The following is a 16,202-nucleotide window of genomic DNA, read 5'->3' on the forward strand; positions in this document are numbered from 1 at the left end:
AGACACTAGCAAGGCTAAAGGAAAAAGGAAGCAGTTTCCTGGAGAGAGGACGAAAGACTTAGGACACTCATAACAAATAGAACATCACACCCCTTCTGTCTCTTTTGTATCTGACATGATCCTAATTAGCCAGCAACTTTTTCTTGCTACAGAAGTCGAATAACTTTAGATATTCTTTTAAAAAATTATTTATGCTTTTCTTAGGTATGAGTGCTCTGTCTACATGTATACTTGCATGCCAGAAGGTATACTATTATAGATGGTGTTAGCACCATGTGATTGCTGGGAACTGAACTCAGGACTTCTGAAAAGAGCAGCCAGTATGCTTAACTGTTAAGCTATTGCCTCCAGCCCCAACTTTAATATTCTTAAGATGGAATTTTCTCTGGTCAAATTTCCTGGTAGATTTCAGGAGGGCTTTCCAAATAAAGGTAATAAAGGGTAATAATTCAGCATCCAACCTACCTCAAATGTAGACTCATTTGATAGCTAGGGGTAATCTTTCCAAGTAGTCCCTGCCACCCATTGGAGGACTCTGGCATCATGTTATATCAACATATTGAATGGAGGTACAGTAGAAGAAGCATGACTTACAGAGCTTTGCATAAACCTTTATTTGTCAGAAGTTACAGTTCCTAGTGCTCAAGATCTAGATTAGTGGTTCCCCCAACCCATGAGTCGTGACCCCTTGGGAGCATCACAGTGACACTTTTCATAGGGGTCACTCAAGGCCATCGGAAAGCACAAATATTTACATTATGATTCCAGACAGTAGGCAAAAATAGTTATAAAGTAGCAACAAGTAATTTCATGGTTGGAGGTCACCACAACATGAGGAAACTGTGTCAACAGTGCAGCATTAGGAAGGTTGAGAACGTCTGATCTAGATTAAACAAGTGTTTTTAGTGTATTTGCAAGGAACAAGTTTAAAGGGGAGATTTCAAAACTGCATAAGTAAAGAAATTTTAAGTTGGTGGCAAAAAACAAAATATTAAAATTAGCAGCTTCAATTGTTTCTCTGAGCATTGGTATCTGAGTAATATAGAAAATTATTTGATAATTGCATAATTGATAACCTGACAGAAGTCTGACATTCTCAAAGACATTGGCATTGAAGATCTAACCTATGGGATCATATTTGCTGTGTTCTCTCTTTCTGAACTTTGTAGGATTAGTTGTGAAGTTTATGAAATGATGTTACATGCTGACCAAAGTCCTTCCTTGTTCTCAAGATGAATGAGTGTGGTCACTCCAGACAATGGGCCCTCTGAGATAAGATTGTGTCCATTATTGCCTTGCAAAGAAAACCTCCATGTTTTCAACTCCCTTTAAAAAGGTACACATTCACTTTAAGTAGAGATTTTTTGGAGTACACAAACTTGAGGATTCTTTGGGACTAATGCTTTTATCTTAATAAGAACAAATATTGCTTATAGAAATATAAATTTTGAAAGGCATCATGGAAAGCTTAAGCATTTGAGAGCAGCTAAAATAGTGGCTATATTGTCTTCCTTATATTCAGATAATCTGACATTAATGGTATTCTTATGAAACAATTTCCTTGATTCTACAAAACTGTATTTTTTCCTGTGGTTGGAAGCTTTAGTAGCCCTCATATGCTTAACCTTAGGCAAAACATGCTAGAAATCTCTAGAGTATATCTGACCTTACCTGACTTCATGCCTGCCTGCAAACCAACTTATTAGCTTCCCCTATACATCAAATATGTTGGCATTCTTTTCTTACGATAATCCCCCTAACTGTCATCCCTTCCATGCTCCAAATGGAAATAGATGCTGTCCAAATCAATAGACTTAAATTTTTTTTAGGTTTATTTTATGTATATGAGCATTTTGTGTGCAGGTGCATATATGTACCATATATATGCCTGGTGCCCATGCAGGTTAGAGAGGGTATCAGATCACCTAGAAATGGAGTCACAGATAGTTGTTAGCCACCCTATGGGTGCTGGAAACTTAACTCAAGTTCTATGCAAGAGTAACAAATGCTCTTAACTGCTCAGCCATCCTCACTTATCCCCAAATCAGTAGATTTTAACTTGTGACCTAAGCTTTTTCTCACTATTTTAATTCTTAAGGATTACTTTCAACTCTTCATTTGGACTATATCAAGAGAAGTGAAGGTAGAAGGGGGAGAGGGAAGGAAGGAAGAGAGTGAAGAAAAAATGTATAGCTCATAAAAACAATAAAAAAGCGAGTGACAAGAATGATTCTAGTCACACTTCCTGCCTCTTCCTGCAGGGGTCTATTCTCCCCAGATACTGCCTCTCTCTTCCTGTCCCTTCCCAGCTTGCACCCAGAATCCTCCCCCCTTCCCCCTTGCCTCATCCTCCCGTCTTTGGGGCCACAAAATCCACAGCTCACCCTGTTTGAGCTCTGGGGACCTGGAATTGAGTGCACCCAGGCCGATGGGAGGTCCCCCTCCTTCTTTGACTGCCCGGGGCAAGGTAGCCTTTGTCTGAGAGCTGCTTGGCCTGCAAGGGGACCTGACAGTCTGCCAGAGGATCCATCATTCTTTGGGGTGAGTGAGGAGTGAGTGCCCGAACCGCGGAGAGGGACAACTGACATTTCCACAACTCACCCTGCCACCAGCACACTTCCTGCTCTCTCCTGCAGGGTTAGTCTCCCCCGGATACTGCCTCTCTCTTCCTGTCCCTTTCCAGACTTGCACCCAGGAATCCTCCCCCCCCTCCCCCTGCCTCATCCTCCCGTCTTTGGGGCCACAAATCCCACAGCTCAGCTGTTTGGGCTCTGGGGACCTGGAATTGAGTGCAACCCAGGCCCGTGGGAGGTCCCCTCCTGCATTGGCCTGCCTGGGGCAGGGTAGGCCTTGTCTGAGAGCTGCTTGGCCTGTAAGGGACCTGACAGTCTGCCAGAGGATCCATCATTCTTTGGGACACTGCAAGTCCTGATGACGACTTCTGGAGATGCACTTTCATACCTCGCTGACCTCTCAACACAGTAGCACCAGTGATATTTTCTTAGTTGTTCTCAGGTGTCCTGCTCCAGTTCTAAGGCCATCCACCCAAAGGGGTCAGACTCTGGCCTCCAGCAGGTCCTGAGGATTCCTGCGGAGGGTGCGGGCTCCTTCAGATTGTGCTGCCAGGTTCGCTGTTGTGGTATTACACTCCCGCCCTGCCCCCACCTTGGCCCTTTTGTCTGGGCTGCGACCCTGGGCTGCCTGGAATCCCTGATCCTGTGCACTCGACATTCCATTGAACTGGTAGTGAATGCGGACCCTGGGGCAGCCTTGCCCTGGAAGAGAGCACAGACCCCCTACTCCCCCATGTCCCTCCTGCAGGCTTGTGTCTGTTTCTCCCGTCCAGGTCTCCCAAGCTTTCCCTAGTGTTCTCAGGTGTTCCTGCTCCAGTTCTAAGGCCATCCACCCAAAGGGGTCAGACTCTGGCCTCCAGGCAGGTCTGAGGATTCCTGCGGAGGGGTGCGGGCTCCTTCAGATTGTGCTGCCAGGTTCGCTGTGTGGTATTCCACCAGTTCAGTTCCACTGAACTGGTGTCCTGCTCCTGTTCTAAGGCCATCCACCCAGAGGAATCAGACTCTGGCCTCCAGGCAGGTCTGGGGATCCTGCAAGGGAGTGCGGGCTTCTTCAGATTGTGATACAAGGAATAGGTCCTCCTCTGACACAGGGGAGATCCAACCAGTTCAGTCACAGCAAAGATTGGGTCTAGGACACCAAACGCCTCCGGGCTCCTTTTGAAGGAAGGATGGGCAGGCGCCAATGCAGGAGCTCCTCCCAACAACATTAAAGGCAACATGACATCACCACAATTCCAGACATCCTGAAACAACAAGAATTGAACACCCTACCCCAGAAGATATTAGAAGAATCCGACCTTAAACAGTACTTTATGAAAATAATAGAGGACCTTAAAACAGGAGGTAAAAAACTGCCATAAAGAAATGGAGAGTTGACAAACAAAAAGGTAGACGAAATAAATAAATCTCTCAAGATACCCAAGAAAAACAAGAAAAACAAGAAAAGCAATCAAACAGGTAAGGGAAACAGTACAAGACCTGATAAATGAAATGGAGGTATTGAAGAAAACACAATCTGAGGGAAGAATGGAAATGGAAACTCTGAGTAAACGAACAGAAACTTCAGAGACAAGTATTTCCAATCGAATACAAGAGATGGAAGAAAGAATCTCGGACTCTGAAGATACTATAGAGGAAATAAACTCACAGATTAAAGAACTAAACAAATCTAACAAATTCTTAACACAAAACATTCAGGAAATCTGGGACACCATGAAAAGACCAAACCTAAGAATAATTGGGGTAGAAGAAGGAGAAGAATTACAACTCAAAGGCCCAGAAAACATATTCAACAAAATTATAGAAGAAAACTTCCCAACCTAAAGAAGGATGTTCCTATGAAGGTACAATAAGCCTACAGAACACCAAATAGACTGGATCAAAGAAAGCATCCCCACGCCATATAATAATCAAAACATAAAAACATACAGAATAAAGAACAGAGATTAGAGCTGCAAAGGATAAAAGGTCAAATAACATATAAAGGGAAACCTATCAGAATTACACCTGATTTCTCAATGGAAACCATGAAAGCCAGAAGAGCTTGGATAGATGTGCTACAGACACTAAGGGAACATGGATGCAAGCCTAGACTACTATACCCAGCAAAGCTTGCATTCACCATTGATGGAGAAAAACAAGATATTCCAGGACAAAAACAGATTTAAACAATACGCAGCCACAAATTCAGCCCTGCAGAAAGTAATAGAAGGAAAATCACAAACCAAGGAGTCCAACAACACCCACAATAACTCAGGCATCTAGCGACCCTTCACCAGCACAACTAGAAGAAGGGAAACACACAAACTCTACTACTAAAAATGACTGAAGTTAACAACCACTGGTCATTAATATCACTTAATATCAATGGACTCAATTCACCTATAAAAAGGCACAGGCTAAGAGACTGGATACGAAAACAGAATCCAACATTTTGCTGTTTACAAGACACACACCTCAACCACGAAGACAGATATCTACTCAGAGTAAAAGGTTGGGAAAAGGTTTATCAAGCAAATGGCCCTAAGAAACAAGTGGGTGTGGCCATACTAATTTCCAACAAAGTTGACTTCAAACTAAAATCAATCAGAAGAGATGGGAAAGGGACACTTTATACTCATACAGGAAAAATCCATCAGAATGAAGTCTCAATCCTGAATATCTATGCCCCTAATATAAAAGCTCCCACTTATGTAAAAGAAACACTTCTAGAACTCAAGGCAGCCATCAAACCACACACACTAATAGTTGGAGACTTCAACACTCCTCTCTCACCAATGGACAGGTCAATCAGACAGAAACCTAACAGAGAATTGAAAGACTTAATGGAGGTAATGAACCAAATGGACTTAACAGACATCTATAGAACATTCCACCCAAACAGGAAAGAATATACCTTCTTCTCTGTGGCTCATGGAACCTTTTCGAAAATTGACCATATACTTGGTAACAAAGCAAACTTCCACAGTTACAAAAAAATATTAGTAACTACCTGTGTCTTATCGGATCACCATGGATTAAAATTAGAATTCAACAACAATGCTACCCCCAGAAAGCCCACAAACTCATGGAAACTTAACAGTCAACTACTGACCCACACCTGGGTCAAGGAAGAAATAAAGAAAGAAATTAAAGTCTTTCTTGAATTTAATTGAAAACAAAGACACAACATACTCAAACCTATGGGACACAATGAAAGCAGTGCTAAGAGGAAAGTTCATAGCACTAAGTGCCCACTTAAAGAAAATGGAAGAAAGCAGTCATTGGTGACTTAACAGCACACCTGAAAGCTCTGGAAAAAAAAAGAAGCAGACTCACCTAGGAGAAGTAGAAGACTGGAAATAATCAAACTGAGGGCAGAAATCAACAAAATAGAAACACAGAAAACAATCCAAAGAATCAATGAAACAAGAAGCTGGTTCTTGGAGAAAATCAACAAGATTGACAACCCTTAGCCAAACTAATCAAACGGCAGAGGGAGAACACGCAAATTATTAAGATCAGAAATGAAAAGGGGGACATAACCACAGACACAGAGGAAATTTAGAGAATCATTAGATCTTACTACAAAAGCCTGTATGCCACAAAATTGGAAAATGTAAAAGAAATGGGACAGTTTTTTAGATAAATACCATATACCAAAGTTAAACCAGGACCAGGTAAATGCTCTAAATCCTCCTGTCAGTTGCGAAGAATTAGAAACTGTTATCAGAAACCTCCCCTACCAAAAAGAGCCCAGGACCATATGGTTTCAACGCGGAATTCTACCAGAACTTCCAAGAAGACCTAATACCTATACTCCTTAAGGTATTTCATAATATAGAAACACAAGAGTCACTGCCAAATTCCTTCTATGAAGCTACAGTTACCCTGATACCTAAACCACACAAAGACTCAACCAAGAAAGAGAATTACAGGCCAATCTCACTCATGAACATTGACGCAAAAATTCTCAATAAAATACTGGCAAACCGAATCCAAGAACACATTAGAAAAATTATCCATTACGATCAAGTAGGCTTCATCCCAGAGATGCAGGGCTAGTTCAACATATGAAAATCTATCAATGTAATCCATCATATAAATAAACTGAAGGAAAAAAACCATATGGTCATCTCATTAGATGCTGAAAAAGCATTTGACAAAATTCAGCACCCTTTTATGATAAAAGTTTTGGAGAGATTAGGGATACAAGGGTCATTCCTAAATATAATAAAAGCTATTTACAGCAAGCCGACAGCTAACATCAAATTAAACGGAGAGAAACTCAAGTCTATCCTACTAAATTCAGGAACACGACAAGGCTGTCCACTCTCTCCTTATCTCTTCAATATAGTGCTTGAAGTTCTAGCAATAGCAATAAGACAACATAAGGGAATCAAGGGGATTCAATTTGGAAAGGAAGAAGTTAAACTTTCATTATTTGCAGATGATATGATAGTATACATAAGCGACCCCCAAAAAATCCACCAAAGAACTCCTACAGCTGATAAACTCCTTCAGTAACGTGGCAGGTTACAAGATCAACTCCAAAAAATCAGTCGCCCTCCTATACACAAAGGATAAGGAAGCAGAGAGGGAAATGATAGAAGTATCACCTTTCACAATAGCCACAAATAGCATAAGATATCTGGGAGTATCTCTAACCAAGGAAGTGAAGGATTTATTTGACAAGATCTTTAAGTCTTTGAAAGAAAGAAATTGAAGAGGATACCAGAAAATGGAAGGATCTCCCCGGCTCGTGGATTGGGAGGATCAACATAGTAAAAATGGCAATTCTACCAAAAGCAATCTATAGATTCAATGCAATCCCAATCAAGGTCCCATTAAAATTCTTCACAGAGATTGAGAGGACAATAATCAACTTTATATGGAAAAACAAGAAACCCAGGATAGCCAAAAATCTTATACAATAAAGGTACTTCTGGAGGCATTACCATCCCTGACTTCAAACTCTATTACAAAGCTACAGTATTGAAAACAGCTTGGTATTGGCATAAAAACAGAGAAGTTGACCAATGGAATCGTATAGAAGACCCGGATCTTAAACCACAAACCTACGAACACCTGATTTTTGATAAAGGAGCTAAAAGCACACAATGGAAGAAAGAAAGCATCTTCAACAAATGGTGCTGGCAAAACTGGATGTCAACCTGTAGAAGAATGAAAGTAGATCCGTGTCTATCACCATGCACAAAACTCAAGTCCAAATGGATTAAAGACCTCAATATTAATCTGAACACATTGAGCTTGATAGAGGAGAAAGTGGAAAGTACTCTACAGCAAATGGGCACAGGGAAACGTTTCCTACACATAACACCAGCTGCACAGACTTTAAGGGCAACATTGAATAAATGGGACCTCCTGAAGTTGAGCAGCTTCTGTAAAGCAAAGGACATTGTCACTAAGACACAAAGGCAGCCTACTGACTGGGAAAAGATCTTCACCAACCCTGCAACTGACAAAGGTCTGATCTCTAAAATATATAAAGAACTCAAGAGACTAGACGGTAAAATGCCAATTAACCCAATTAAAAATTGGGGCGCTGAACTGAACAGAGAATTCTCAACAGAAGAAGTTCGAATGGCCAAAAGACACTTAAGGGCATGCTCAACCTCCTTAGCAATCAGGGAAATGCAAATCAAAACAACTTTGAGATATCATCTTACACCTGTCAGATTGGCTAAATCCAAAACAGCAATAATAACATTTGCTGGAGAGGTTGTGGGGTAAGGGGTACACTCATCCATTGCTGGTGGGAATGCACACTTGTGCAACCACTTTGGAAAGCAGTGTGGCGGTTTCTCAGGAAATTTGGGATCAACCTACCCCAGGACCCAGCAATTCCACTATTGGGAATCTACCCAAGAGATGCCCAATCATACTACAAAAGCATATGCTCATCTATGTTCATAGCAGCATTATTTGTAATAGCCAGATCCTGGAAACAAACCTAGATGCCTTCAGTGGAAGAATGGATGAAGAAACTGTGGAATATATACATGCTAGAATACTACTCAGCGGTAAAAAACAATGACATCTTAAATTTTGCAGGGCAAATGGATGGAAATAGAAAACACTATTCTGAGTGAGGTAACCCAGACCCAAAAAGATGAACATGGGATGTACTGACTCCTAATCGGTTTCTAGCCATAATTAAAGGACATCGAGCCTATAAATTTGGGATCCTTGAGAAGATAATAAGAAGGTGAACTCCCAAAAAAAGATATAGTAATCCTCCTGGATATTGGAAGTAGACACGATCGCCAGGCAAAATTGGGAACTTGAGGGTTGGGCGAGACTGGGCCAAGGGAAGATGGGGAGAGAAAAATGTGAAGGGGAGAATGGGGGGAGCTCGGAGGAATGGGGTGCTTGGGATATAGGAAGGGTGGATATGGGAGCAGGGAAGCATATATCTTAATTTAAGGAGCTACCTGAGGGTTGTCAAGAGACTTGACCCTAGAGGGGTTCCCAGGTTTCCAGGGAGACGCCCCCAGTTAGTTCCCTTGGGCAGCTGAGGAGAGGGAGCCTGAAAAGGCCAGTTCCTATAGCCATACTGATGAATTTCTTGCATATCACCATAGAACCTCCACCTGACGATAGATGAAGAAAATGACAGAGCCCCACATTGGAGCACCGGACTGAGCTCCCAAGGTCCTGATGAGGAGCAGAAGGAGGGAGAACATGAGAAAGAAAGTCAGGACCGTGAGGGAACCTCCAGCTGGCGACAGATGGGGAAGGTGACTGAGCCCCACATTGGAGCACTGGGCTGAGCTCCCAAGGTCCTGATGAGGAGCAGCAGGAGCGAGAACATTAGGGAGAACGTCAGGAACGTGAGGGGGTGCGTTCACTCATGGAGACGGTGGGGACAGAACTAAGGGAAGATCACCAACTCCAGTTGGAATGGGACTGATGGATCATGCGTCCAAACCCGTCTCTCTGAATGTGGCCAACGTGGGGGGCCTGACTGAGAAGCAAAGGACAATGGCGCTGGGCTACTGATTCTTCTGCATGGACGGGGCTCTGTGGGAGCCTTCTCAGCTTGGTCGATCACCTTCCTGGACCTGGGGGGAGTTGGGAGGACCTTGGACTTAGCATAGAGTGGGGAACCCTGATGTCTCCTTGGCCTTGAGAGGGAGGGAGGGGGAGGTATGGGTGGAGGAAAGGGGAGGGAATGGGGAGAAGGAGGGGCTGGAAGTTGGAGGAGGAGCGGAGGGAGGGGGAGGAGGAGGGAAGGAGATGGAAATTTTTAAATATAAAAAAAATAAACCATGAGAAAGAAAAAAAAAGAATGATTCATAGAATAAGGAATGAGTAGAAGTTACCAGATTATGTTTGAGTCTGTTGAAATCAAGATCAGTAGTATCACGGCAACTATAACCAACATCTGATTATTGGGGCAATAGCACTGGAAAGTGTAAACAGGAGCCAATGGATAGCCAACTAAAGAAAGGGAGATGATCTCTAACAGATCATTCCAAAGACAGATGGCTTGCCTAGAGATTGAATGTGACCCAGTATAAGCTGATACATCATTTTGAAGGTGCTGTGGCAGGATAAGTGTTAACTCTACATCATTGAAGCTGCTCCCTACACTGAGGCTGATTTTGTACGTGGGCACTCACATTCCCTCATTGCTTAACTTTAATTCTGTGGTAAGCTACAGTAAGCAACATTGCTAGCTGCTGCTTACTTTTCTTCTCTCCTCACTTCCCAGCATAATATACTACTTCAATATTATAGTCACCTTGACAGTCAAGGTGTTTATTTGACTAGCTTTCAGCATCACTATGCAAAGAGAATCTGTTTCCCAATAAGGTAGGGAACAGTCTTCAGCATTCTGTCTCTTTGCAAACCTCAAAGACTCTAGGACTGAAGATATACTTTGAAATTATAATCATTGTGAATCTGCTGGGTAAGCAAGTATTAAACATACTTGGAATAAGTAGACTAGATGTTATCACTTAGCATAATGCAAGAAAACCTTTTCTCCTTTAGTGTGCATAAAAGATTTCACTAACTCAAAGGCATAGGTCACATTATATAATCATGTCTGACTTTAAACACATTCACACACTGCACACACATGGGCACACATACACACACACACATACACACACACACAGATACCTGTGCATAAGTTGATGAAACGCCATGGGACAAAGTTTTTATTTCAGACACTGCCCTCAACACAAACCCCATCTTACTAAAATAAGTTACTATTAATCATGAGAGGATATCATATATGAAAAAAACTATACAAGGTTAAAAATGATCAGAAATATTGTATTGGAGATCCATCAGGCACAGTTCTTGCAGTAATGAAACAACCTTCAATCATGGCACACTCTATTGCATTAAAAATGAAGTTAAATGACCTAATACATATTTCTATAACAACTACCATTTAACTAAGCATCTTCTGTTATAGGTACTGTAATGAACCCTTCCATTTGTTATCTTCTTTTATCTTTGCAAAACACTGAAGAGTTGAATATATTTTTCTCACATCTACATATTGGAAACCTACACTTGAGAACATCTTGCTCAGGCTATAATTTGATAGTAAAGCAAGGCAACGAAACCAAAATTGACCTTGAGTCTTATTTAATCATCCATCTATGACGCTCTCTTCTTTTGCATTGGTGGTTGTCCCCTTGTGGTTTGTCATTGCCCACCAGTCTATATTCTAAAGAAAGCTGTACCTAAATAATGCAGATGTTAAGCGCTAAATGATATTTAGATTTTACAAAACCAGAACAGCTGGATGCCCCTCAGACAAAATCAAGATGTACTTCTTTATCCTACTTCTGTGCATTAGCAAACAAAAGCACACTAATTGCTGTGAGAATTAACTCTCAGGCCCAGTTATAGTAATTAAAAAAAAAATACAGATCCTAAGCCCAGGAGGTCAACATCAATTACCAGCTTCTGGAGTGGTAGTCCACACAATCAGGGACGGGGAATTGTTTTGGGTAATAAACCTCTGTTCTCCCCTATTCTTTCTTTCCTTTCCTCTCCCTAACAAGTTCATATCTTTCTTTACCCCAGTTCTCTACGATGTCATTTATCTAGGGACAAATAGCCATTTTCTTCAGGTGCTAGCCATTTAATAGCCCTGGCTTTCTTCTAACCACATTTCATCTCGGAGTACTGACCTTTGAACAATGTGTTTATGGACATGAGTCCACTAACACTTTCATGTACAAATGCTAATGTGGTTATTTTATTTTGTACCAGGGTTTATGTGAAAAATAAAAGAACAGTTTTATTTTACTGGAGTCCAGTGAAGTCCTTCCATGGAAGATTCAGCTTATCTCTCAAGCAGGGAAGGTCACACTCACCCTCGTTTATGAAGGAGAACACTGGCATGCCGACGTCCATATTCCATTCATTCAACATAACAGGAATAATTCCCAGGTCACCTTCCCTATCCACAGAGTCAACAATTAATGAGATAGAAACTTCCTGTTCTCCAAGATGTTCCTTAAGAATTCTAAACAGAAAGGAAAACGCAACAAAAAACCCACACAAACATACACATACACATACATGAAAAAGAAGAAATGTAGATGAATCCGAATCTGGTGAGAATATACCTACTAGAGTTGGTGCTGCAACTCTGGCTAGGAATTGATGCTAAGTTAATTAAATGATAGCATGCCCGTTTCCTCTTCCCTTCTAATGAAGAAGCTTGTCTTTGGAGATGTTAATGAACTTGCAGTTAATTATCTCTCCTCATAGGAGGACAGTCATACTGTCATAATAGAGAGGTGACGAGCCCTTGAAGAAAAGTTTACAATCGTTTTCCTTTAAGAAGGAAATATGATGTAAAAATGAGATAACAGTTTCAAAATGTTAGGCTGGAAGCCTAATTATATATCGGATTATTTTCAAAAAGAGTAAGAGAGAAAGAAAACATTTCCAAGTTATTTTGACACATTGGTTTGACACCCTCCAGCCTGACTTACTTTTTCTAATGATACAAACAAGGTTGCATAAGTTTTAAAAGAATAATGAAGCCAATAAACTGAGAGATTAAAAGTTCTGATAAGTATTTAATTCTGACTTTTAAAATTATGGTAAATGCTTACTATCTGATTGATATATATTTTAGCAATTTCTCAGACAAATGGAAATTAAACTAGGTATCCTTTTCATGTCCCCAGTATTCCTAGTTCTAAACTCCTACCTTGATGAATGGGTATGTATACATAATATCTATCTTATAGAGTAATACCTTCCGGAACTTTTTGTCAAGGTCATACAGTTGAAGTTTAGGTTTACAATAGCCTACCTTAATTTAAATAATTCAAAGTATTGGTAAGTGTTAAAAGTAAAATTTAAATATGAATAATGACAAAGAAAGATTTTCATATCCTATTGGAGAACTGACCATTTGGATCTTCCAGGACCCCAATTGGAGCAATCCGAGTTGGATATTGTATATTGTATATTGTTGCCAGAGATAAGTCCCAATAGAAATTATCCTTTATGACAGGTTTTATACATTTTTGCTTTTTAGTTGACAAAAACATTTCCTCTTACTTACTTCTTTGTTAAGTTTTTAAGGAGGCTTGACATTGAACAAAGGAGAAAGGCGCACTTAAATTTCATTACCGAGGTCATGGAAAATCATGGAAGGTATCGAAAGCCTCTAGATGGGAAGAATATTTTAGAAAAATATCCATCCTTGTATTTGGATATAACCTAATTATCATTATGTAAACTTGATCATTTGCATTATGATTAGAACTAACTTCTCATGTTCAAAAATATTTGCCTCAATCATTGAATTACTTTGATACTTAACATAGTAAGTAAATATGTAACTACTACATTGAAAAAAAGAAATATAAACATTATGCCCTCAAAATAGATGCCTAATAAATCTAAGGGTTTCTTCTATTATTATTCCCTCTCCATAAATATTTATACATTAGAGTAGAAAAGATAACAAAAATTTGCATATCCTCCATCACCTCCTCAAACATTTATATTCGACTTGGTAGCTTAATTAAATATGTAAAATATCCAAGGAAAATATAAAGTTTCATTTGAGTCCATGTAGTGCCTAGCAAACGTTTCCTTTCAATAATTATTTTTAGAGACAGTTGTCTCACCCTAAGCCCAGGCTGGCACTGACTGATCTCTGTTCCCATGGTTGGCCTTCAATTCACAGCAACACTCTCGTCTGAGATTGTCAAGCACTGTGATTGCGGACATTAGCCACCACACCTGGTTCTTCTCAGCAACTTTTAAAGACTTTTTAAAAATAAAAGGCCAGCGATTTTTTCTAAGGTTTATATGGGCCTTCTTCGATATTTTCCATTATTATGGCTTTGGTGAGCTACTAGCGGAAGTTCCCTTTGGAAATCATTCTTATGTGGAGAAAGTAGGGTATGTTTGTGAAGAATGTTCAAAACATACTGTATGAAATCCCAATGAATTAATACAAATATTTAAAATGAAAAACATTACTCTAAAGTTTTGTAAATGGCATTCACATTTTGTAATTCCATAGTCAGTCTCAACAATTCTTGCTTCTTACACAAAAAGTATCAGTATTTCCTGTTATGATATAACAGAAGATAAAATGATTAAAGTCTCTCTGTTTTAGCTCACCACTCCTCTCACCCACTTAGCAGAGCAAAGGTTAACTCAACTGCACATGTTCAAAAGAGTGAAAAATAGGTTACCTAATGTCACTTTCCCAAACTCTATTTTCATCCAGATCTTCAATAAACTTCTCTTCCTTTCATCCAGTAAATTAAAGGACTGACGTCTCCACTGGACCCAAAGAAAGCCTCTGCAGGTGAGGTTGGCCGAGTCACCTGTGGAGAAAAAGTGATGGAAAACACTCAAATCATTTGTACCCACTTCTTTAAAACAAATTGACTGGTAAGAACTGGACCATTCCATTGATTGAAAGAGCTAAGAAAATAGTTGTTCAACATTTCTATTTTTTGTCAAGTTATCAAATGTATCACCTTTTGGCATTATGTACTATTTTATGGAATGAGAGTTAAGTATGAGGTTTAGAAGAGGATCAGTTCTTATAGGATATTCTTTCATTGAGGCTCCATGATATTTTCTTATGATTAGATTGATAGATTGAGAGTTTAATGAATTATTGGGAAGAATCACAGAAGGCATATATCCCTCTCAAGGCATTTCATCAAAGCATACATGTAAAAACAGCAGAATATTTGCCTGGGGGGAAAGCAAATATAGAGGCAAGAAAGTGCTGCTAAGAGACTTTGAATCACATAAGGAATACATTTTCTTAGCATAAACAACAATATTAGGTAGAAAATTGCCTTAAAATGAATAAAATTCATGACAATAAATATTTGGAATTTTCATCAAAGTAATCAAGATATGTATGGTGGAGATGAAGTTTTTGATCTGCTTTTTAAGTATTTGCTTTACTACACTTAGATCATTTTATATAATGGGTAGGATATAGGTTATTGACTATTTAATAAGTTACATATAAATTCTTGGCTAAAATGTACCTATGAATCTAATGTCTCCAGAACACTCAGTTATTCTTTGCCGTTTTACAACACTTTTATTTACTCAACCAACATTACAAATTGAAGTATAAAGATAAGGTGAACCCAAAGCAAAACAGATAGTTATCCTCCTGGTATTGGAAGTAGTCAAGATTTGCCAGGCAAAAATTCGGAACTTGGGGGTGGGGTGAGATGGGGGTAAGGGGAGATGGGGAGAGAAAAGTGTGAAGGGGAGGATGGGGAGAGCTTGGATGAATGGGATGGTGGGATACAGAAGGGTGGATATGGGAACAGGGAAGTATATATCTTAATTAAGGGAGCCATTTTAGGGTTGGAAAGAGACTTGACTCTAGAGGGGTTCCCAGGTATCCAGGAAGATGCCCCCCAGCTAGTTCCTTGGGCAGCTGAAGAGAGGGAGCCGAAAAAGGCCAGATCCTATAGTCATACTGATGAAAATCTTGCATATCACCATAGAACCTTCATCTGGCGATGGATGGAAATAGAGACAGAGCCCCACATTGGTGCACCGGACGGAGCACCCAAGGTCCAAATGAGGAACAGAAGGAGGGAGAACATGAGCAAGGAAGTCAGGACTGTGAGGGGTGCTCCACCCCACTGAGATGGTGGGGCCTGATCTAACTGGAGCTCACCAAGGCCAGCTGGACTGGGACTGAAAAGCACGGAATAAACCAGACTCCCTGAACATGGCCGACAATGAGGGCTGCTGAGAAGCCCAAGGACAATGGTACTGGATTGGCTCCTACTACACATTCTGGCTTTGGGGGGGAGCTAGCCTGATTGGATACTCACCTTCCTAGACCTGGATGGAGGGAGGGGGGGGGGAACTTGGACTTCTCTCAGGGTAGGGAACCCTTACTTCTCTTCGGACAGGAGAGGGAGGGGGAGTGGAGGGGGGAGGGGAGTGGAGGGGGGAGGGGGAGGTAAATGGAGGCGGAGGGGGGAAGAGGCGGAAATTTTAAAAAAGGATGGGATAGGAAGGAGGGGGTGTATGGGAACTGGAGGGGATTGGGAGGGAGGGAAGGAAGTGTAAATAATGGGGTGGAAAAATAAAAAAATAAATTAAAAAATAAAAATGTATGAATATACATTC

General features: G+C 40.5%; 1 protein-coding gene across 1 annotated transcript in view; it reads right to left on the minus strand.

Moving 5' to 3' along the window:
* Window positions 1-16,202, minus strand: part of Il1rapl1 (interleukin 1 receptor accessory protein like 1) — a 655,686-nt gene that overhangs the window by 36,274 nt on the left and 603,210 nt on the right. Inside the window, 5 exon segments of the mRNA XM_038315713.1 lie at window positions 11,914-11,993; window positions 11,996-12,069; window positions 14,273-14,325; window positions 14,327-14,380; window positions 14,382-14,407. Coding sequence (XP_038171641.1) covers window positions 11,914-11,993; window positions 11,996-12,069; window positions 14,273-14,325; window positions 14,327-14,380; window positions 14,382-14,407 — 287 coding nt within the window.

This window comes from Arvicola amphibius, chromosome X (assembly GCF_903992535.2).
Source record: "Arvicola amphibius chromosome X, mArvAmp1.2, whole genome shotgun sequence".
NCBI lineage: Eukaryota > Metazoa > Chordata > Mammalia > Rodentia > Cricetidae > Arvicola > Arvicola amphibius.